The sequence below is a fragment of the Sminthopsis crassicaudata genome, chromosome 3 (genome assembly GCF_048593235.1).
Source record: "Sminthopsis crassicaudata isolate SCR6 chromosome 3, ASM4859323v1, whole genome shotgun sequence".
Lineage (NCBI taxonomy): Eukaryota > Metazoa > Chordata > Mammalia > Dasyuromorphia > Dasyuridae > Sminthopsis > Sminthopsis crassicaudata.
The window spans coordinates 421757652-421782462 of record NC_133619.1 but is presented as its reverse complement, the minus strand read 5'-3'; the positions used below and the strand labels follow the sequence as shown (position 1 = coordinate 421782462).

General features: G+C 33.1%; 1 protein-coding gene across 1 annotated transcript; it reads left to right on the top strand.

Annotated features, from left to right (window-relative positions):
- Positions 1–95: 95 nt before the first annotated feature.
- On the top strand, positions 96–21811 carry ZC3H15 (zinc finger CCCH-type containing 15). The gene is made up of 10 exons (XM_074302914.1): positions 96–265; positions 10059–10160; positions 12452–12563; positions 14514–14666; positions 14987–15078; positions 16663–16845; positions 18389–18535; positions 18745–18846; positions 19562–19688; positions 20963–21811. The coding sequence occupies exons 1-10, from the start codon at positions 191–193 to the stop codon at positions 21148–21150; spliced, it is 1281 nt and encodes a 426-aa protein (XP_074159015.1). The 5' UTR covers positions 96–190; the 3' UTR covers positions 21151–21811.
- The last annotated feature ends 3000 nt before the right edge of the window (positions 21812–24811 follow it).

The window sequence follows — 24811 nt, the reverse complement described above, 5'->3', positions numbered from 1 at the left end:
TACAGAGGGAGCCCCCACAATGCTTCGCGGCACCGGTTCCGACCTGTCGCAAAGGCCGCTTTTCGGCCGTGCGTGAGCGATTCGCCTTCCGTGCTGGGCTGCGGTGGCGGCGGTGGCCTTCTTCCCTTCCCCTTTTCCCCTCCATTCGGGTTTGAGCGGTGCAGTGCCCTGAGCCTGGGCCGTCTCCGCCATGCCCCCCAAAAAACAGGCTCAGGCCGGGGGCAACAAGAAAGCAGAACAGAAAAAAAAGGAGAAAATCATTGAGGTAAGACAGCGGCCCCTCCCTCTTCCCTCCGGAACTGGGCCCTCCTGAGCGCCCGCGCCCGGGTCTCGCAGGCCCTTCGATCCCTTGAGTCCACGTGTCTCATCTCACTTCCAACCCTGTCCCCTCGCAACCTTCCCAGCTTCGTGACCATCTCGCCCATCCCTTTCCCACCCTCTTAACTTCGCTTCTACCTGATCCTTATAGTAACACTTCTCTTCTAATCGTCATAGTGACTGACCAGTGGCTGGTATGCGCTAGGGGCGGGGGAGGGAAAAGGAGAGGCTGCTACTGCTCTTGCTGCCCCTCCCCCACCTTTGCAAAATCTGTGCTCACATTCACTTTGTATTCTCTTTGGGGAGTTTGTAGAAGTACGACCATCCCCGCCACCCCCATTCCCCTGTGTCCTCTCCTATATAGACTAATGGTCTTTGTGCTTTCCGTGCAGTACACTCTGTGCTTAAAGAGTTGGAAGGGTCATGTTTGGTCCCGCCAGTGATTTTTCTTTTAGCCTAGCAATTCCTTCAACTTTCTGGGCCTCGGCTTTCTCCCTTCCCCTATAGTCGCTCAAACAAAGACAGACAAATGCAAAGAAAAAAAGATTTCAAGAAATGTTTAGAGGTTTTTTTGGTTCCACTCTCCCAGTATTATTGCCGTTCTGATGTCCTCTGTAAGGAAACTACAAAAATAACTTATAAGTTTTACCCGATTTAAATAGTTTTGGGGGAAGGATCAGAGTAATTAAAGTAGAATTTAGAAAATTTGTCCCTCCAAATTGTATGCTGCCATAAACTTTTGGTGTCTGTTTAGAGTTATTCATTTATGAGGTGTTAAAGTCAAAAGCAAGTTTTTAAATTTGGAAGTTTTTGAAAATAGCTCAACTTACCATGCTTCTAGTTCTAGAATCTGAAGAAAGTGACATAAAATTCTTACTGCCTAAAAGGATTATCCTAAAATTCCTATTGTTCCTTAGTGTTAGTGTTACTCATAATTATAATTTTAAAAGAGGTAAAATTTTCTAGACATATATGTAATAGTTTTTATCTGTTTCCATCAGAAAAATTTTGAGGTTCTTATTTCTCCAATGCTTTTAAAAGTTAGTTCTCTTAGGGTCTAGTTGATTCTGTTACCACGTAATAGTTATGAAAGTTCAGTACATATAGACTAAACCCCATCCAATGTCAATTTGAAACATTTTGTTTCAGTAAAATATTTATGAACAAGTATTTGATAAAATAATTTGTAACAGTAGAAAAGGTATTTCCACTCTCAGATTTTTTTTTTTTTAAAGGAAGAGCTTATTCCATTTTCAGATTGTCACAAAATAACATTAAGAAATCTCAAATCTTGTCTCACTTCACCTGAAGTCATACAGTGTTTCAGTTAAGAGTTGTAGGGGTAGAATTGTTAACATTTGAAAGATTAAGTGGAGAATGGGCTGCCTCCCACTTTACTGGGAATATTTCTGGATTTTTTTTTTTCACCTGCCTCTATCTAGTTAGAGATAAGAAAGTAGAATGGCCTTTTACTCATCTATTTGCTTTCCCCAAATCCATGTCCTATATATTGCACCATATCTCACACAACAGGACTTACATTACAAAGGTATTCTGGGGCTGTCTCATTGCATTCAGCCATCTAAGTTTCTATTTCATGTACCTTTCAGTTATAAATGTTGGATTTTTTTTTTTCTTTAGCTTATTTGGACTTTTCTGGTTTTTAAGAAGTTTATAGTCACTTGCAGTTTTCCATTTTCAGCCAGAGTGTTTTCTGCTAGGTATGTTCTATTCAAATAACAAACTTGTTTCTGAACCAAATTTTTATTTTAAGCTTCATTTCTAAGTAATTCTATCATTGCTTCTAGAAAGAACTTCAAAGGTCATTTAATCTAATTTTTTATTTTCCAATTGAGGATGGGCAGTTTTGAATTTGTCCAAATACATTAAACTTCTTTTTAAAATAAATTTGAACTAACTCTTTAGGTTTGTTTTGCTCAATAGAAAAGTCTCCAGAGAAAAATAAAAGTGATTATATTTCAAGTCCCAAAAAAGCATTAGCATGACAAATTTCATATCAGAATTTAACTCTAGACAGCTATTCAACTAAGATGAGAGCCCTCCCCCCCAAAAAATATACAGCTTATTTAAGTTAAGAAGAATAAAGTGGGTAACTGAGGTTTCAAAACCTAAATTATTTAGTAAATATTAAATTTTTTAATTTAGTTTTGCCTTAAATTTGCTTAGCCAATTCTCTCCCCCATACCTCTATATCTTTTCAACCTACAAGTTTTTACTACCATTGTGTTTTTATTTTATTGTTGATATAAAGACATTTTCATGTTAACAGATTTGTTGTGCAAATCCTATGAAATTTAAGAAATGGTTAAGTTCAATTTTGTACTATATGCAGATGAATGAACATTTCCTTCTATAATATTTAATGTTGTATGAGTGAAAAATAGAATTTGACAACTAATTCATTAGATATTGAAGTTTGCTCATTCTGTCAGTAAGCATTTATCAGGAGATTACTTCGTATAAAGAACCATGCCAAACATTTGGGATACATAAAGACAGGAAATAATTTATAGTCTACAGTATCTAGTAGAGGACAGAAAAGGAAAAATATTTAAATTAGAAACCTGGAAGATAAGAATATAGAGCCTTTGACATAAATAGGAAAGTTTGAGAGAGGGGGGTGTTTGTGAAGAGGATATTGATTTTGGTTTTGGATGTGTTGGGATTGAGGCATTTTAAAATGTTCAATAATTGGTGATGTGGGGCTGAAAATCAAGAGATAGAGTGGTTCTTTATATGTCCATCTAAAAATCATCTGTATCCAGGTGATTTGAACATATGAAAGTTGATAGTTACCAAAAGAGAGCATAGAGAAAAGGTCATAGGACATAGTCTTGAAGAACATTCACAATTTAAAGTACATGGCAATAATGATGAACCAGCAAAGGAGATTGAGTAAAGAAGTGGGTAGACAGGGAGGAAAATAACTGGGAAAGGTATTCAAAAATGTAAAAAGAAATAGATCCTAAGAAGGACATGGACTGAGAAAAAAAAGTAAACAAATTCAGTAATCTTTATTCATTGGTGAAAAGAATAGTTTTAGATGAGTAATGAGTTTAAAAGTCATTTTGAAGAGAGGAAATGGAGGCGGCAAGAAGTAGATAAGACAATTTTTTTCCCCAGAATATTTGCCAATAAAGGGAGGAGAAATTAAGGACATTAGCTTGAAGGAGATGGTAAGAGCTAATGTTTTTCTTTGTCAGCAAGATCAGATAGCCTCTAATCTGTGGGTGGCCAGAACCAAACCAAGTAGACTACACAGAAGAGTAAAGGGTTAAACAGAAGTTTATTTCAAAGTGAGGAACAAGCAAAGACATCTTTATTAGAGCCCTAGCCCTAGTGGGGGGACCTACTTTTAGTGTGGGGAGACATGGGTTGCTTGAAATGTGCAATTATGAGAAAACTCCTTTGCATCAATCTTTGGATCTTAGTTTCTCATTACCCTTGATTAAAGGTCTCTAAATAGCAGAGAGATATGGTCCAGTTTCCCTGCCATGTATAGCACTAGGTTCAAACAGTGCAATAAGTTTTCTCCCAATTTCCATAATTGCATAATTACCTAAAAGTCAGGTAAAAATCAAACCACTAAAGGGCTCACAGTGGACTATTTTTAAAAAAGGGATTTACATGTCACCAAGGTAACCAAGAAAAATCTTAAAACAAAATACTAAGGTAAAATGATGGTTATCTTCACTAGTCTCTGTGTACTAATAATGCATTCTCAATATCCTCTTAATCAACATCTTTTAAGTCCCAGATGTCTCACATAGTCATCTGATCCAAATAAATATTTTCTTGGACAGTATACTTATTCTCAGGACAATTCTGAGATGGGCTCTGGTTCCATATCTAGAGGTTCCTTGATAATCAAGTTTAGTATAGTCGTTGAAATTTGATTCTTAACTTTACATACTATATGCTATTTCTGCCCTTACCTAAAACTGTATATGATATAAGAATCTTTTAGAAATTTATGAGGGTCCAATTGCAAAATGAGCTCTTCTGCCTTTTAAAATTATCAGATACTTTAGTAATGGTGAAATTTACCACTTTGCCATTACACAATTTTACATGTTAAATCCAATTTTGAGAACTTAACACAAAAACATATCCAAAGCCTGAATTTCTATGGTAGATAAATTTTGGAAGCCAATTCTGCATCTGCTTATAATTCTTATAGAAGTCTAATCCTGTTATTTTTCTCAAAATTTATTGTTCCACTTAATTAGAAAACTTTTATATTACAGCTTTGTGTTATTTTTTTAAGCATTTCTCTTAGAAGAATATTAACTTTTCTATATTAAAATTTGACCACAAATATAGGTCGAAGTTGTAAGATGTTCATACTTGTATCCTGTTATATAGTAACTCAGATGTCCCAATGTCAAGTACCTGATACATTTGTACTTACAAAACTTATTGATTGTAGAAATTTGCTATAAAAGGTAAAAATGTAACTAAGTTGTCATAACAAGAGGAGAAACTACTTTGGTGTTGTTTGATTCCAGGCATGAGTCAGCTGCAATAACCAATCTTGTAATCACAATGTATCAAAAGCAAGTTTCAGGCTCAACCAGGTGGGGAAATTTCCTTTTTGGAAAGGAAATAGCACAATGGAAAAATAAGGTGAAGATGATCCTTCCTACCTACCTTAGGTTGAGCCTAAGTCATCCCCAAAACTTTTACCTGGCACGGATATCCACTTGCAGTTTCCTGATTACAGCCCATGCCATTTTCTACTCTTAGCTTCATGACACTTCAGACAGACAAAAATACATGTAATCAAAGCTCAAAACAATAGAAAATTACATTCCCAAGAATTTTTACCTTAAATAGCAGAATTTCACAACTTAGGGCTTGAATATTTTTCCTGTTTTCCTAATGATTAACGTTTCATTTATCCTTTACTTATAAATTAAAAGTACTTATATTCAGGGACTTTAGATATAACAAACAATAAACTTTAGTGATATCAATTACATTTCCAAATTATCCCATATAAAACCCATTGATCTTATTACCTTTGACATTTTAAAATCATTTTAGAGTTATCAGGTATGGCACAATTTTATTCAATTAAAGCAATAATAATAATATAGTGCTTAGCATATGACAATTACTATTAAACTTTGCACTATGTAATATATAATATATAAAATACATATATAGATGTACACACAAACATAAAAACACAAGGAAAGAGAGTACCACTATTTTCTCTTTACACATTAACTGGGGCAAACAGATACAATAACTTGCTGAAGGTTAATTAAAAAAAAAATTCTGCAAATAGAGAAGGGCGGGCTTCTCTACCAAGGGCAAAGGCTGCCTGGGCACTGCTACCTTGCCCACACACATGCTAGGTGCTGCCAAGGGCACCAGGATCTTCCTGGGCAACATCAAGGCTTGTCAAGGGCTAGGTCTGCACTGAAGATGCTGATTAGGCTAGAGTGGTGTGAGAGGGAGGCAGAAGGCACTGGCCGCAAAATGGGGATCCCAGGTGCTGGTGTCAAGACCTTTCTGTTAGTGGTAGCTGTATTTTAAATCTTTCAAAGTAAGAGATCACAATGCAGATGTGTTATAAACACACAAACAATTCTAATGGAGTACACACAATTACAATTCTGATTCTAACTAGTTGAACTGAGGCACATTGTACCAAGGCATGCACACAATCACAGGTTTTACTGGACTGTGTGATGAAGGACCAGGGTTATGCTGAGAGGCCAGTTTACAAGAGGTGTGCAGTTAAGAAAGGGTATTCTTACTAGAAAGAAGATGATCCACGTCTAGGAAGGGGCGTTGGACTTTTCCTCAACCAAGGCAGGAGCTCAGATTACTGCAGAAACAAGGGCAGGGGACTCTACAGAAAGTGGGTGGGATCAGACTCTGGAGGAATAATTCTCTGCTGGTACCTTTATCTGTTCAGAGGGTGAATGCAAATACTTGTACTAATGTCAGGGCACAGCTTGCTTGCAGGTCTTATCTCTGGTTAACTAGGTATCTCCTAATATCTTGACAGTTATGGGTTGTTGTTTATTTTACTGGATTTAAGGGAAATGAGCGTGTTTTTAAGGCAACAGGGAAGAAATCTGTAGATAAGGAGAGATTGAAGATTCGTGAATGATATGATTGGCTTTGCAAGTCTGCTGGAAAAGATGGTAGGGCATGGAATCATATACAAATGTGGAAGAATTATCTTTGACAGGGAGAAGAACTATCAGAGACTAGAAAAAGGAGAGTGGGGACTAATGGGGAGCAGTTTTCAGATGAAGAGAATGGAAGAGGTAACTCAATTAAAAGGCATCAATTATTTCAGTAAAATTTAAGAGGCAAGTTCTTCAATTTAGAAGTGGAAGAAGAGGGAGATATGAAAGGTTTAAGGACAAAGACGGTTTATAATAGCTTCTCTTAAGAATGGGAGAATCAATTGGAGAAGAGTTAAAGGACTGTCTTGCTGAGAGGGCCTAATTAAAGTTGGATAATCCAGGATAAATTTGGCAAGAGATAAATTGAGCTGAGAGCCCAGTAAGTATGGAGTTAACATGGCTAATTAAGGACAGCATTCAAAAGAAGAAAAAATGAACTAAGGTAAGGTCACGGCCTGAGCTGGTACTAAGAGATGAAAGAATTGAAGGTCTCAAGAGCAAAGAATTGGTTTAGGAAGGGTGACACATAGGAAGAGAAGGAATAATTGGTAATTATCATTAGACTATAAGATACTATGGGTTGAGGCTGGGGTGGAATTGATATAAAGATTGGTTTGTATTCTAAATGCACATCTATGTGTTCAAATGTATCTCAAGATAAACATGCATTCAAAAAATGACATTAAAAAAGCAATATGACAAAATAAACCAGGCTTTGAAAAAATGTACTTTTATCTTCGTCTTTTAAAAAACTCTTTAGGATCTTGAAAGTGCTTTGGAATCGGCATCAAAAACATTTTATTTTCAATTGAACAGAAGTACTAGTTAAGAAGTCTAGCCATTGAAATCAGATAAGAGTTCTCTATAAACATTTGTTAACTGAAAGGAGTTTTGGCTTTGTAAGAACTAGGTACTAGTCACCTTACTACTTATTAATTAACAAGGTGGTGTTAGACAAGTCACTTAATCTTCAAAGAAATTGAACTAAATGAATTCTTTAGAGATGTTTAGATACTATCAGACACTAATATGGCAGGATTATAAGCTGCTTATAATCCTTCTCTATTCATCTTCCAGTCAAGTAAGTATTAAATGCCTACTCTGTGTCAAGCAGTATGCTAGAATTGGGTATGAAAAACTAAAAACAAAAGGAGTCTGTTAATGAGGAGAGAAGATTTCTGGGAAGAAAGAACAGATCAGAAAATTCTAAGTTCTCCAGATTTCTGCTGTAACAAAATAAAATTGCACCTCAGAAATGCAGGCCAGTGAAAAGACCTTGTCTTCTATTTAAAAAAACAAAAAACATTTTCTTGGGCTTTTAAGTTGTTTCTTGATTTCTCAAAAAGTTGTTAGATTTCATTTGTTCAATTCTAATTTTTGAGGAATTTCCTTCATTGAGCTTTTGTATCTTATTTACCATTTGGCCTACTCTTTTTATTTTAATTTTCTTCAGTATCTTCTGCATATATGTTTTAATCTTGTCACCTTGTGACTTTCTGTGGTCAGAGTTTTTTTCTTGTTGGCTTATTTCCCCAGCCTATTTCTTGATTTTTAATTCTTTGTTACAATAGGATTTTGCTTCCAGGATAGAGGGTATACTATTCCAATATTTAGGAGTTTTGTGCAACTTCTAGGGACTTATAAGTTTTTGTTTTTTCAAAGGTAGTATGATCTAAGGATGTGCGTTTACTCCTAGTCTGTGTACACTAGTCTAGGAATGACCACAAGAACTTTTTTTCTGCCCTTTTTTTCTTCCACTGCGGCCACAGGCTCTAATGTGCTTGTGCTCCTCCTCGCCCTGAGACTGCCACTTAGGACTTTTATCTCTCTCCAAGTATGGGCAAAGCAACAGTACTGTCTCAGTGCTAACAGAGACTCCAATTAGTCAACTATCTGTAGATTGAGAATTCCAGGAGTAGTTCTTACAACTACTAATTTAATGGTTGTAATGTCCAGGCTAGCTTTCTGGGGGACCTCCGGACAGGCCTAGGTTTCAGCAGGATAGACTCACGATAGGAATAGAATCTATAGATTTTTATTGTCTCCTTCACAGTCTGTGTCTGTCACAGTCTGACCTAGTCTTGATCTTAGTGGAGGAGTGCAGGAGGCAGGAGAGCCACCAGGAGGATGGTCAAAGATAAAATGTCTCATTTCCAGATTTCAGCACATTAAATATATGTGAACTAGAGAACCATTATCTCATCAAGTTAACACCTTATTGTAAGTATCCTTGTTTCAAATATATCTGTTTTGCTAGAATTGGGTCTGCACCTGTACTGAACTGTGCTTTACTCTCACCCAGGTGTGACAGACCTTTCCTGCTGACCTTCTAAGTTGTTTTTGGTTGGAAAATTATTTTAACCTACCCTTTTGTGTGTTCTGCTATTCCAGGAATTGTTTTACTGAAGATATTCAGAGAGGTTTTAAGAGAACTCAGGCAAGTCCCTGCCTTTTCCCCTAGCATCTTGGTTTCATTCCTTCAGACTTATATTTCAGAAATAGCAGCTACAGATAGTATGGAAAGAGGAGAAATTGAAAGAAGACTGACCAATTAGAAAACCATTACTGTAGTCCATAAGAGAAGTTGAAGTCACTCTTAGTTAATTCAGGGTCTTAACAAACCTCTTCTGGACCTTTACAGTGATCCTTTATTTGATTTTCTAAATTAGTTGGACTAAGTACTAACTTTCCAATTACTAACTTGGTACTTATTAGTAAATTTGTCTCCCCCAAATCTATCCAACATTGTTTCTTTTATCATCCTTGCCAGTTTGGTTAATGTGAGATATTTAACTCCTATTTCTTTTAATAATATCAAGCTTATATTTGAGGGATAGAGTTCTGAAAACATGTGTCCCTTGACTTTTTCATCTATTAGCATTTTCTACTTGTCTTGAATATTTTTTCCCCTTCTCTATGCATCTTAGATATGAGATTTTTGTTTTTAATGCAAATTATTATTATTTTTTTAATGATCACCTTTCTCCCTTATTTGGTTCTCACAATCCACAGCTATGAAAAGGTTTCCTTCTATTCTCATAAATCTTTGTATGATAGGACTTTTTTACATATAAGTTGAGTGTATATTTGAAGCTTATTATTTATGATCTTTTTTTTTTTTTAAAGCAATTTATGATGCTGTGCTAAATCTCTGCCACAGTATACTACTTTCTAGTTTTGTTTTCCTGGCTTATGGTAGGTGCATACTAAATGCAAATAGATTAATTTGTGGAATGCCAGACTGTTGTATTTGATAATATTTGAGTCTTGCTTATCTTAATCCGTTCCTTATTTATTTATACTGCATACCCATTTCTGTATTTTAACCAGTGCAAATGGTTTTGAGGAGTGTATATAATTCCTAGGGGGAGTTGTTTTTTGATCTTTCTTATCTGCAGGTATTAGATATATTGATCAATTAGCTATGTTAAGTGTGATTTTTGAATAGGAACCTCAATTGGAAATAAGGCATAAAAGAAAGTTTCTTGATGTAAGAGAGAACTTAATGACTGGGTAAAAACCTTTGTCTTTTTTCTTGGTGAAGACTCATTTATGATATTCCTCATTTAGGACAAAACTTTTGGTTTGAAGAATAAGAAAGGAGCAAAACAACAGAAGTTCATCAAGGCTGTGACTCATCAAGTTAAATTTGGTCAACAAAATCCACGACAGGTAAGTAATTTTCATGTTAAGCTTAATTGTATAACTTAGCCATGAAATAGTATTTTATTATATGAATTATTATTGTGCATTTTAATGAGCCCCCTTCATCCTTTAAGTTACCTTGACTTTGGTTTGAATGGTATTTGCTCTAACACTGTTATGAACAAGAAATATCTGTTAAGTGGAACTTCATTCAGAAAATTGATTCCCTTTTCCTTTGATTCTGTTGGCGTTTTCCTATTAACCATATGCACACTTCTGACTTCCAAAGAGGGAATAACCTTGTTTTTTAGCCTATAACTTCTAGAGGACAAGATTTACAAAATAATAATAATAATAAAATAAGTTTTTGTTTTTTGTCAAGTTAAGTTCTTTCTTCCCCTTCCCTGAGCATCATCTTTTATACCAAAAAAAAAATTTTTTAAGATGAGAAAAACAGTTCAGCAAAACTAACCAATATATTTTAAAAGTCTGATACTACATGTAGTGTTCCATGTGCCTGTTCCTCTACTCTCTAAGGAAATAGAAAGTGGTGCCTTCTCTTTTTTGAGGGGTCCAAATTGGACATTATTATTTTTCTACATGCAACTTTAAATATTTTCTTGTACTTCACTAACATTACTGTAATCATTCTGTATGTTGTTTTTCTAGTTCTACCTATTTAACTTTTGCATCAGTCTTCCTGATGCAAAAATTCAGGTTTTTTAATTCAGTTTTATTAATTCTTAAATCATAGTAATAGTCCTTTACATTTTTCTCTATATGAGACATTTCAGTCATAACCCAGTCTATGACCATCTATATTGTTTACAATTCTATACTGATACAAAAAGTCTTGCTGTAAATATTTTGGTATATTATTAGTAATCTTGGAATGTATGCCAAAAGTCCTAATATTTGGGTCAAACTATATGAGCATTTTTGTCATGATTCCAAGTTGCTTTTCAGAATTGAACCAATTCACAGCTTCACCAACAAGGTATCAATAGGCCTCTCTTTCACAACCCATTCCACATTTACTATTCCTATTTTTTGTCATCTTTGCTTGTGTAAGCACTAGTATGTCAACTGAGCAAGCTCATTACCAAATAAATTAAGAATTTTTTTTTTTAAAGTATGGCATGAACTTATTAAATGGTGTCAAGAATTAAAGTGGCCTAGGAATTGTACAAGAGTGGGTGCATCTTACTTTTCAAAATTTCTTTTATGTGAAATACTTCATAGTCATCACATAGTTCCAAATAAATAATGTTACATAATGTACTTTGCAAGAATGTTTGCATGAATACATCCATAAATTCACGTGCATAACTTTGTTCAAGTAGATTCATACAATTGAATTTAAGTGGTATTGGCCAAGTTTACAAAACTAGCATTCTTCTTAGTTTAGAAAATTCTTTTGCTGGGTGCATGAAATCTCTTGGGGAGAGGAAGGAAAGAAGGGGGAAAGTATTTTATTGAGAAGGCTGTAGAATTGAATTAGGATTCTACTTTATTCAATAAGACTAGGAAGTTATTTTTCATTATGTGGATTTATGAGGAATACACCTATACTGACTGCCATAAGACTATAGGAACTTTCATCTATTATCACTTTTCTGTTAGTCTTTGCAGTAAGATTTTAACAGATGTACCTCTTAAAAGAAACTTGGTAAGGTTGCGCAGTGGATAGAGCACCAGCCTTGAATTCAGGAGGACCCAAGTTCAAATCTGGTCTCAGACACTTAACACTTCCTAGCTATGTTACCCTGGGCAAGTCACTTAACCCCAGCCGGGGGGGGGGGAGGGGGGGAGAAACTTGGTAGGGGGGAAAATTGATTTAATTGTTTTAGTCAAGACAATATGGTTCAGAAAATTTTTGACAAGTGTATGAAGTACTTGGGAAATGCGTATTAATCAAAATGTTTTAATAAACAGAGCTAACAGTCCTTTGTGAGTTTGCTATATTTAGAAGAAATTTTTTGAGGTATTTTCCAGTTTGTATATTTACTTTGAAGAATTACTATAAAATCAAAAAGAAAAAAAATATTATTTTAAGAAAGTGATTTTATTGTGTTTATTGTATGCTAATTATTTCACAGCTATCAATTCCAGCTAAAGGAAAAATCCATTACTATTAGATGGACAAGGATAATGCCTGCATTGTATGCTTTGCATAGTATGATATAAAAATTTCTCTGTGCTATGGGAGCATAGCTTAATGTATGATATAACCAATTTATAGCATAGCAATGCTTTATTGTATTTAGTCTTTGGAGTGTAAGTAATCTAAAACTAATACTTTAAATTTGAAATAATAGGCGGCACAAAATGAAGGTGATAAAAAATTGAAGAAAGATGACAAGAAGAAAGAACTTCAGGAGCTAAATGAACTATTCAAACCAGTAGTTGCTGCTCAGAAAATAAGTAAAGGTAAAATCGGAAATTCAGTTTCTTATTGTTAATCATAACTCATTAAAAACTTTTAATCCGTTTTATTTGTATTTGTGTTTTCAAAGCATACTTGCTAAAAATAACTAGCTTGTAATTAATCAGTGATCTTTTAGGCCCAGTCTACCACTGACTAATAACTCCTTTCTTGGTGTTAATTATTTATTCAACTTGGGAGGACCTCCCTATTATACACTATCACTGTGATATAATAACATTCCAGTATATCCAAATTCCAGAAAATCCATGATGAAAAATATTACTCACTTCCTGAAAGGGAGAATAGTCTTAGGGTATAGATTTAATATAAATATGTTTTTGAACATGGTCTGTTTGGGAATGAGTATTTTACTTGCTGTGTATGTTTGTTATTGGGTTTTTTTTTTTTTTTCTTTCCTCCCCTCCATCCCAAATGGAGAAAGAACAAGTGAGAAAGAGATTTTAATTGAAAAGATTAAATTTTAAAATCTAGTTTCAAATTAATTTGAACTGTACATCAAAGATATTAATAGTCACATTTTATGGCATGTATTATGAATTAACATGAAAGTTGTATTGTTGTAATTATAAGCAATAACCACATAATCATTTCTGCTAGCAACTTTATAACTTTAGAGTTGGCATAATTTTTTTTTTGTTTGAGTCTATTTATTTATTGCTCACACATGGCATAATATGTGACATTTTAAATTTTTTAAATTGAATTAATATTTTTATACTTTTGTAGAATACCTTAAGATAACTACAGGTAGTCTGAGACATTAATTTTGTGACTGCTTTTCCAGTCTTTTCTCCCAAAAAAGTCAGAATAGTGAAAAAACTTGAGTTACTGTTATTGCTAATACCCCAACACATGACCTGACCTCTTCCCTAAAAGTTTTTATTTCTGTACCTCATCTTTGCGTGGCTGTTACCCTGTGTAATTCAAAGCATTAGCTCCTTAGTCTATGTCTCTAAGCTACATGAAAGCTTGTTACCAGCCTAGAGAACCCATTCATCAGGTATTTAACTAACTTTGCCACCTCACTTCATTCCAGCTCTCTTCTCTTTGAAGAAAGGGGCCATTGTTCCATGCCATTAACAAAGTCCCCTTCATCCTAGATCTCTTTCTCTCTTGTTCATTCAGTCATCCTTTTCTCAATTCTTATGCTTTGTGCAGTTTTTGACACTATCAATACAATTCCTTATCTCCTAGATAGTTTCTTCCTATGTCAGTTGGCCAAACTGACTTAGTAACATTTCATCTCCATGTTTTGCCCCTTGACAAAGAATGAGTTGTCTTTTCACCTCTTTCAAAGAATCCTTAGCTTCTTTCAAACTTCATGCTTATAAAAATGTCCACATGCAAATTACATTGTATATGTTTTTCTTTTTTTTGCCCTTTGCATTAACATATTGTATACATTTCATTTTTCAGAAAGTTCTTTGAGGGCAGGGATGGTTTTATTTTGATATTTGTGTGCTTGTATGTAGCACGTGCTTGTCACAAAGTAGTTTAAAGAGGTTTGTTGAATTAGAGTAAATAGTAAAGAGATAACCAAATTTGATGGTTGTGAAGTGATCTTGCAGTTATCAGAAAGACTTAATACATAATAGATTTGTTGACCACAGGCAAATATCTTAACCTCTCACCCAGATGAGTTACTAATATTCTGCTATGGAGGAGTTTCCATATTATTTACCCTGTATCATAAATCTGGACTTTTAAAAATAAATAGCATTATTTACGTATAATTATAGCTCTGTTTTTTATCAGTTCATTGAACTCATAAGTTTATTCCAAAACTTATTATGGTCCATACTGAAATGGCTCCTCTTGTTTCTGATGGTGATAATAATACCTGATTTACTTATTTGGAATTTATACCCTGCCTTCTTCCAAATAGGATCAATAGATTATAATGCCAAATTTTATCTTTTCATTTGACATAGGTGCAGATCCCAAATCAGTAGTATGTGCATTTTTCAAACAAGGGCAGTGTACTAAAGGAGATAAATGTAAGTTCTCCCATGATTTATCTCTGGAAAGAAAATGTGAAAAACGAAGTGTTTATATAGATGCAAGAGATGAAGAACTTGAAAAAGGTATGTAGTTTTTCCTAGCATCAAATATGAATATCATTTTTTAGTTCATTGGTAGTTGTGTTCAGTATCTTAAAAAACTTTAGTAAACATATAATTTGAATTACTTGCCTAAAAATTGCCCTTTATCTTTTGACTTGTAAAGTCATAATTCCTTATCATTTTGGGGTTGTTAAATTAAAAATATGTAAAGAACAATAAATTGTACCAGCAGTCTTTTTGTGATGTTATTTAATTTTAACAAAATATCCAGTTTTTTCTTAGAACAAATGTGTAGAGAGATAAACTGTAATTATATTAATTTTAACATTTTTCATATCTAGATACCATGGATAATTGGGATGAGAAAAAGCTAGAAGAAGTGGTGAACAAGAAGCATGGTGAGGCGGAAAAGAAAAAACCAAAAACTCAAATAGTATGTCCTTTTCTTGAATTGAGTTTGCAGTATTTGTTATCATTAGGGAGAAATTAATGTGCCTCTTTAAAATAGGTCATGACTTAAATTAATCTGTTATTTCATTGCTTTGGTTATCCATCCAATGGTACATATTCTAATTGTTCTCTACAATCCCATCTCATAGGCCAATTTATTGTTTATCTAGAACATCTGCCCAAAATAATTATCCAGAATATCTGGTCTTTCAAATGCATGGCATAGTCAGAACAGTAGATATTTTTTCATTCATTTAATTCCTGTGGATTATTAGGCTGATTTTTAAGGGTTCCTGGGGAGGGATATGAGAATGCCAACAGGATGGAGGTATTGTCACCCTTTCCCCATTGCAATCCCTGTCTTTCCAATCTCCTGGATTTTATTTCCCTAAAATTTTAAACCTCCAAGCCAGATATGTTTTTCTTTGATTTTGGGAAGAGGGGGGATGGCAGGACACAAAGAGAATTATCTCATTCTCCCATTTCTGTTTAACTGCTTGTCCTAGGTCAGGGAGTCAAAGGTAAGCTTCTTAGGAAGAGTTGGTACCTGTGTTCCCTTGGTTTCTCTGAGGGGAATTAAATTTTAACTACTTTGTTGGGAAAAAAATGCTGACATTAGGCTCTGGAAAATTGAATATTAATTCTTTGTCTCACACAATTCCCACCTTCTGTTTGCTTTGTAAAAATAGGTTCTTGCCATTTGTAGGAGTTGATTTTTATATTTGGACCCTTCATGATATTTTCCCCAAAACATTCATTTATTTACTTATCATGTCTTCCCCATTTCATGCTTTGCCTGAAATTTTATTACTTCTTAAAAACTAAACATGATTTTAGAGGCAAATCAGAATCCTTCCTTTATTTTTTTCCTATCCATGCAAATTGGATTTAAATTTTGGAATTAAAATTTCAGTTGGTATAATTTCTAATTATTAAAACTAGAAGGAAACATTTTTCCATTTGGGGAGACAAGTTTTAGATACGAAATGGCTTTAGCTATCCAAAGTATTGATATGATGTTCATATGATCTGCCTTAGGTCAAGAACTAGGGCAGATCATAAAAATTTTAATAATCATAACAATTTGTAGTTATTTGTAATTTATAATTCTTTAGTATGCTTTGTCCTTTCATGCCTTCATATTTCTTAATGCCTAAATTGTCATTAGAAATTAACAGTGCCTACATAATTTATCTCTGATTACTAAACTTGCATTTTGTAAGGCAAATAAACATTTAGGATAAGTTATTTTTATTATCTTTGATGGCTATTAACATAAACTTTATAAATGTTAACAATATTTCTTTAAGGATTCAATTAAATCTATGGTGGGTGGGTATGTATGTATAAGTGTAATTTTTAATTGACCATTACATTATTTTACAATTTTAAAGCTCCAAAGTTTTTCTCTGTGTTTTTATTGTGTTTAACATAATTGTTTTTAAGCTGAAATTTTCCATAGGCAAGAATTTGCCTTTTCTATAATCTTACTATTGTCGCAAAAAAAAAAAAAAAATGTTCAAGGACAGAGGAGCAATTATCCATGAACATTATCATTTCTTTACAGGTGTGTAAGCATTTTCTTGATGCTATCGAAAACAACAAATACGGCTGGTTTTGGGTTTGCCCAGGGGGTGGTGATAATTGTATGTATCGTCATGCTCTTCCTCCTGGTTTTGTATTAAAAAAAGATAAGAAGAAAGAAGAAAAAGAAGATGAAATTTCATTAGAAGATTTAATAGAAAGAGAGGTAACTATAAGTTTTATTTTGTTTTGTTTTTCTCTAACCCTAAAGAAAGCCTTTATTTTGAGTTTTTAATGTTTGCCACTTGGGGGCAGCAGCACTGTTTTGTTTGAAAAATATGATTGATATAGTCTGTTTAATTGAAAAGATTTTATTGTTCTGACATTGAGCTCTCATATGTTATTTTTATTGAGATAGCTTCAAGCTTTTTCTCATTAACTAGTTGGATCAATGAATAAAGTGCTAGGACTGAATTTGGAAGACCTAAGTTCTCAGATACTCACTAGCAGATCAGTGAATTAACCTCTGTTTGCCTTAATCAATTGGTAAAGGAAAAGGCATACTACTCCACTAACTTTTCCCAAGAAAATCCATGTGGAATTACAAAGTCATACATAACTGAAGAAGATATGAAAAAGAAAAGATTTTGAGATAGAATAAAAATCTTTCTCTTTTGCAACTTTAATTATAGTGAGAGTTTTATCAAAAAGAAAGGGATGAGCAAGTCAATTTAAAAGTATTGTGCTTAATGTGTGTCACTTAGTATACCTTAGAAAAATCCCCCAAAGACCTGGGGGAAATGACACATAAAAGAAAGTTCACCTGCAGGGTAGATGGCAAGGCCCTAAAATATTAGGTTACCTAATAGTTTATTTGATGTGTCAATGGATTTGAAACCTATGAACTCTTTCTAAGAATAATGTTTATAAATTCATAAAATAAAATAACTAGGACTATAAAAGAAACCAGTTGTATTGAAAAAGGGTGTATGTGTATATAGAGATGTTTAATTTCAAGTTAAGATTCCTCAGCCTGCAGCATCTTTAGCAGGCACCAGTGAGATATGTAGGACTTGGTGGGTCTCCATTTCATCAGAAGGAATGGAGTTGTTGATGACCACCTCATTTATGGCCTGTCAGCAATCAAGCAGCTCAGCCAAGGAAGAAAGAAGAATAGGGCGTAGAAACTGACTGAAATGAAATATGGATTGTTTGGGTGTTTCAAGGTTTGTTCCTTCTGTCTCAGCATGGATAATTTACAATACAGTAAAATTATATAAATGGGCAGTTTATATGATCAGAAACCTAATTGGTAGATTTACAGATTACATGATTCACGATCTTCAGTTAACATTTTTATTTTTCATTTGTCCTTATCAATAATTAAATTACAAGAAAACATTAAATAAAGCTTTTATTTCACTGCTTTCTTGGGTGGTATGATTTAATTTTTTTGGCTCTTGAGAATATAATTCTATGAAGTACTTTTGAGAATTGCTTCTAATTTTATAAAAAAAAAACCCTTTTCATTATTCAAAGTATGATATAATTAGAGTCTAATACATTAAGTTGAATCTCATTTTTAAAGAATTATTGTCTTTTGGTGTTTTTTGGGGGGGAACTAACTTAAATGTTAACCTTATTTAATAGTTCTTAGAAACAGGGACATTATAAAGAAGCTATCCTTTTGATACAATATTGGAAACCTGACTTTCTTTTTAAAAAAAAAAAAAAAAAAAGGTGTTTAACTATTTTTTAATCTCTCCTAGCGTTCTGCCCTAGGACCAAATGTTACCAAAATCACTTTAGAGTCTTTTCTTGCATGGAAGAAAAGGAAAAGACAAGAAAAGATTGATAAGCTTGAACAAGATATGGAAAGAAGAAAAGCAGACTTTAAAGCAGGAAAAGCACTGGTGGTAGGTTCTAAAATAATTATGTTACTATTAATTATATATATATATATATATATATATATATATATATATATATATATATATATATATATATATATATATGGATCATTAGACAAAACACTTGCTGTAGACAAGTTTTTTCATTGTTTTTTAATTCTGAAATTCTGACATTGAGTATGTAATATAATGTGTGTATGTGTATACATGACTAGATCAGTGGCCGTGAAGTATTTGAATTTCGTCCTGAGCTAGTTGATGATGATGATGAAGAAGCAGATGATACCCGGTATACCCAAGGAACAGGTGGTGATGAGGTAAAAGAATGTTTTTGATGGCTAATTATGACTTAGTTGTTGTTTAAAAAAAACAAGAAAGATAGATTTAAAAGATAGTGTTGAATCCAGTCCCCTCATTTAAAATGAGGGAGATGAAGCTTCTTAACATCACACAAGTAACAAAGCTACAATCAAGTCTAGGGCCTCTGACTTCAGAATCAAATTCTCTACCCACCAGATCAGCCTACAGAATCCAGAGGATTTTGTAGAAAACTAAATAAAGTAAACCCCCCCCCCCCAAAAAAAAAAAAAATAAATCAGTAGCAGAACAGAATTATTGGGAGGGAGGGGGAGTGTAGAGGAGAAGAATGTAAAAGAAGTAAAGGGGTAAGCAGAGTTAACAAAGCAATCATGTTTGTGCATACACGTGGCAATAATAGCAAATAGACTGACTAAATTCTGCTGGAAAAAAAGGTAGTAAGGATAAAATGACATTTCAAGGAATGACCATTTGCCTTTAAGAAGTAGTACTCAGGAGCTCAAAAAGAAATTAAATAGGCATAAATTGCTTAGATTGTCATTCAGAGTTGAGGATTTTTACCTAGTATCATGTAACATTAGTTTACTGAGAGGCCATTTGAGAGTTGATTTTTAGATAGTTATGAAAAGTGTTGTACAAAAATTACATTAGTGACTGGTTTATAATCATAATTCTAAAAGAATTTTCATTTTTGTGCTTTTTTTTTTTTTGAAGGTTGAAGATCTGGTAAGAGTAAATGATATAGATTTGAGCCAGTATATTCCAAAGGATGTGGATGAAACTGGTATCACTGTGGCTAGTCTTGAAAGATTCAGTACATATACTTCAGTAGAGAAGGATGGTAAGTAAACTAATTTATAATATTTCCAAGACATAGAAAAAATTGAATGAAGTTATAGTAAAAAAAAAAAAAAAAAAAAAAAAAAAACTTTTCTCAAGAATTAGAAATCACAAGAAATGTGTGGTTTTGTGATATATCTCTGCTCCTAATTGTTAAGAAATGAAGAATGTAATAGTAAAAGATGACTATAATATATACAATGTTATAGTTGTATATATACATTATATGTATTTCCCTTGGTTTATAACTGGCACTTGAGAACTACATGAAGTATATTTTCTTTATATCTTAGATAACATTATTTTGCAATATTCCCTTAATTTTGGTGTAGGCTTTTGCCGTATTTAATAATTACAATAGTTTTGAGACTTCACCATTTTTTAAAAATTAGTCAATCGACATAGATTATTACTGGAAAGTACACAAAACATACAATATATTTGAAAGTTCTATTTCGAATATTACTTAACATCTTACAGAATCTGTATAGATTTTAGCAGCAAACTACTGGTTTTACAGGAAGATCAGGAACCAAACAATGAAATGGTAAGAAGATTATAAGTTGCAGATCTGGGACCTAGGTCTGTAGACTCCAAATTGCAGCAATATGCTGCAACTACTAAATGAATTGTCTATCATAAAGAAACTTTATTCCGTATAATTTAAAAAAAAAAAAAGGCAATATTTCAGCTTATTTTATCGTTTCTACCATGTTAGTAATAGGTTTATATTGTTTAATGTTACTAGATTTTTAATACACATATAATGTGTAATCAACTTGGTAGTTTGACATGCTGATATACAAGGTTTTTATTAAAGTCATACTTCAATACCGTGATGGATCTTGTATCGTAGGACTTTCTCCATTAAATACTTAAGTACTCTCTATATTGTACAGATTCCACTGCATCCATCTGTCTTCTCATCCTGTCTGAATCTTGTCCACATACTGCATACATTCTTCAAAAGAGATCCACCAAAAGTATCTAATTCACTGAATATTAATTGACATCTACTTTGTACAAGCAAGTGTACTACATCCTTAAGGAAGAGATAGAAATGAGTAAGACACATCTCTTCTTTCAAGGAATTTTGTTTTTGGGAAGACATATATGTTTTGTTCTCAGTAATACCATAATATATGGCAGTGTGAAACATACTAAGAGTCTTATAAACCAGTTTTTAAGTGGGAGAAAGAATAAATAGGAGATTTTCAGCCAAGTGATGGAATGGCTATTCTGTTTTCAGGTTTATTGGTTTTTCTTTATTTTCAGATAATAAGTTGAGTGAAGCTTCAGGAGGTGGGGCAGAAAATGGAGAACAAAGTGATTTGGAAGAAAATAATGAAGAAGAACAGGAAAATGGAGTAATTGGTGCTGTTCCTGTTGATGAAAACCTTTTTACTGGAGAGGATTTGGATGAACTAGAAGAAGAATTAAACACACTTGATCTAGAGGAATGACAACAAGCAAGTCAGATGGAAAAATTTTTCAGCTCAGCATAAATAGAAATTGACTACAATAATTTTTTTTTTCTCCTGTCTAGAATTCTTAAACAGGATGTTTATGGTTTCTCATACTGATTTGGGGAGGCACCCTTTCCTCCAAAAAAAAAAAAAAAAAAAAAAAAAAGAATATTCACCCTTACCAACTCTATTCTGACCTTGACTACACCTCATAGTAAGTTCAGAGTAGGTCACAAGAAATCCGAAATATAATGGTCATTACAGAAAAGATTTTGTAAATAATCGAAGTAGAAAGTATAACTGCGTTTTTCCAACTTGTGAGTTTCATTGGGCATGTGTTATTACTAAGTACAACATACATATTGAAGATATCCCTCATTTAAGCTGCATCTTTTTAATGAGTGATTTGATTTCATTTGTATTTATATATTTAAAAAAACTGCCTAAAATAAGAGCACTGTACTTCATAAATAGACTACTTATGCAGATTCAGTGTTGGGTTTCTTTGGATAATTAATCAGATGGACATTAAAGATGCAGGTTCTTTAAACTGACAGCATCATCTGGAATGCCCTTTGTAAACCATTTTAAATTTTCCCTCTGCATTTTTTTGCCAACAAAGTTGTAAATAAAGACCATCAAACGTTAAAAATCAAAATATGGGCTTTTTATTTTTTATGATTTTATAATTTTTATATATTTCATAAAGTATGTTGGCCATACTGTATATTTGTATGAAAATTTTTGTCTTGGTTCCATTTCGGAAACTAAATTTCTTCTAAATAGGTTGACAGTAATTGGTAGCAGCAGACATAGACCCTCAGGATTATATTGTTCAACTAGTATGCAGGTTTAAACATAAGCAATTCTAATCTACTAAGAAATCCATTTACATTAATAACAATAGCCTCCAAGACATCTATTCACTACTTAACCTGAAGTGAAAGTGATAGTATATTCAAGTGATCTCTTCAACTGTTTGAAAACATTAATTTCTCTACTATTAGCTAAATCTTATGGTATTGCACAGAGTACTATAAGGATTATTAATATAATCTAAAGCTTAAGATAATTGACATTGGCAATCTAGTCTTACCTTTGTCTTTAAAAATTAGTGTGACAAAAATAAAATCACTTTTAAAAGAGACTGTGACCTTTGACATAGATTTTTAATACACAAGGTTTTTGTGTATTATAATTTGATTATGCCTGATATACCTAAATCATAAAACTTATAACTGGACACCTAATTAACAAATGAAATAGTAAAGAGTTGGTTGTATCCATAACATCATAAGAAAATTTAGGGATGGGGTGATAGCTATAGCTAGCTTCTCTTTTGAAAGAGTGATGGTGATAATGAAACAGCTTAGTTCCTTGAAAATAACTGTTAGCCTAGTAGTCACTCTCGGACCTCAGGAGTCTTAGAATATCAACTCGAACTAAAGCCAGACCCTGGGCATTAGGGAAATACAAAACCATGGGTATTATTCAGTGAGTAGTTTTAGTTATCCATAAACAGGGTAATACAGACAACCTTAGTAGAGAATGTTTATGCAAATGATATGCCTGTCTCCCTTGTGTCATAAATTATAAATGTTCAGAATTAAGACAATATTTCAAATGCAACTGTATCATCAATTACCATTGTTAATGATTCAGAGTGGGTATTATTAAAAGAAATTTAATAAAGAGTGTTATGGTAGAAAGAACACTGGCCCTAGAGAAAGAGGAGATAAGTTTAAATCCTTCCTCTAACATATCTGTGTGATCTTGGGCAAGTCATTTAGTTTCCTTGGTGCTCAATTTCTTCATCTGTAAAATGACTTTGGATTTGCCTGGCCTCTGAGGAGTCTTGTACCCCTAAATCTGATCCTGTGAATTGTAGCCTCTGGGTTCTAATCTTTCTTTCCCACTAATTAGCCATTTAGTCTTAAGCAGATCATTTCTCCACCCTCATTTTGTGTTAAATCTAGGAGATTCACTGGATTAATCTCTGAAGTCCTTTGCTTCACTGAGAGTCAGATTTCTAATTTGTAAAGATGTTAATCACCCAAAAGTTGCTTTTATCTAAAAAGTGCTATTATTGGAACTTGTCAAACCTTTGTGAAACATGGGCCATGCTTACAAGGATTGGATTCATTTCTTACCAAAGTGAAAAGGCATATTAACTGGAATTCTTTATGTGGAAAAGCAAAATTTCTAAAATTTAAATATAGGAGTTATGCCTTAACTTTTCCTTATGTAGGACCCTGATAGCTTTTTGAAAACGTTTGTCACCATGTATTATTAAATAACATTGAATTTTTAGCAATTATTTTCAAAACAATTTAAAAACCTGGTCATTGGAGGAGAGTTAAGTGATATTTTTTTTCCTCCTCCTTTGTCCTCATTTGGTAAACTAAAGGTCTTTCACATCCTAAATCAAGAGAAATGAAAAATGACATTGACTTTGGGCTTTAGTTTTTGCTGCTTTAATATGGGCCAATATAAATACTAAAATAAGGTTATTTTGATGGCATAACTCAAGTTTAATTCTGTGGTCAAAAAAAAAGATTGTTAGTGCCTTAAAACTAATGTATGATTTTTGAAGCCGCCAAATACCTAAAATACCTGAGTTAAAAAAAAGGGGAAATGTTTCAGTATTAAAAATTTTCCCACATGTTAACTGACCATAATTTCCCTTCAGCAAATTAGTTTTTTTACTCACTGTGCTACTATGTTGCTTCCATCTATAGGAGTCATATACATTGGAAATGCAAAATTATTTACTTAGGCAGCTATCAGTATAATGGATATTATATCGGGCCTAGAGTGAGATCTAAGTTTGAATTTTCTCCCAAATTCTCTTGAGTCTGGACAAATCTGTTTGCCTTAGTTTCCTCAACTGAAAATGGGAATAATAATAGTACTTTATTTCACAGGGTTGTTGTGAGATAGTATTTATAAAAACTGTTTAGCACAGTGCCTGGTACATAGTAGACACTGTCATACATACTTATTCTATTCCCTTTTAATTTTAATATTAACCAGAAAATGAAGTGGTCCTCTGAAGTATTACAATGATAAATGTTTAAAAAAAAAAAAAAAACACAGGTAATTTACTTTTGGCTTTTCCACACCATGCTTACTTTTCATTTGTTCAAATAAATGTGAGTTAATACTACTTTTTGAAACTTTTCCAGATTACGTTAAAGCTAATTCTTTTTTTTTTCTTGCTCTCAAGTTGTTTAGTACAGTTCCGTAAGTTATCTTTTTCACTCTTGACAAAGGAGAAAATATTTTTTATCTTAATTTAGTCATTGGTTTATTAATCTCAGTCTTTAACCTTATGCTTTTTATTGTGAAATAAGACTAGAATATAGATGGAAACTTTATCTTGGCATTTGGTGTATTTGGTAAGATGCAGTCATTTTCCCAAAAGTTTGAAAACAGTATTCTATTTGTTATAAAATCATTATTCTCTACAATGGTTTTGTGGGTTATTTTTGTTGATTTTTGGCAAACTGCTTTTGAAAATGCAAGGTGTTTGAAAATAGTTATATTATAGATTTTATTCTACCTTTATTCACCATTATCAGAAGGCAAGGAACTTTGTCTGGCTTACCGTTAATGTGTATGCATAATTGTTTCAGCTTAATTTTTTTGGTCATTGGAT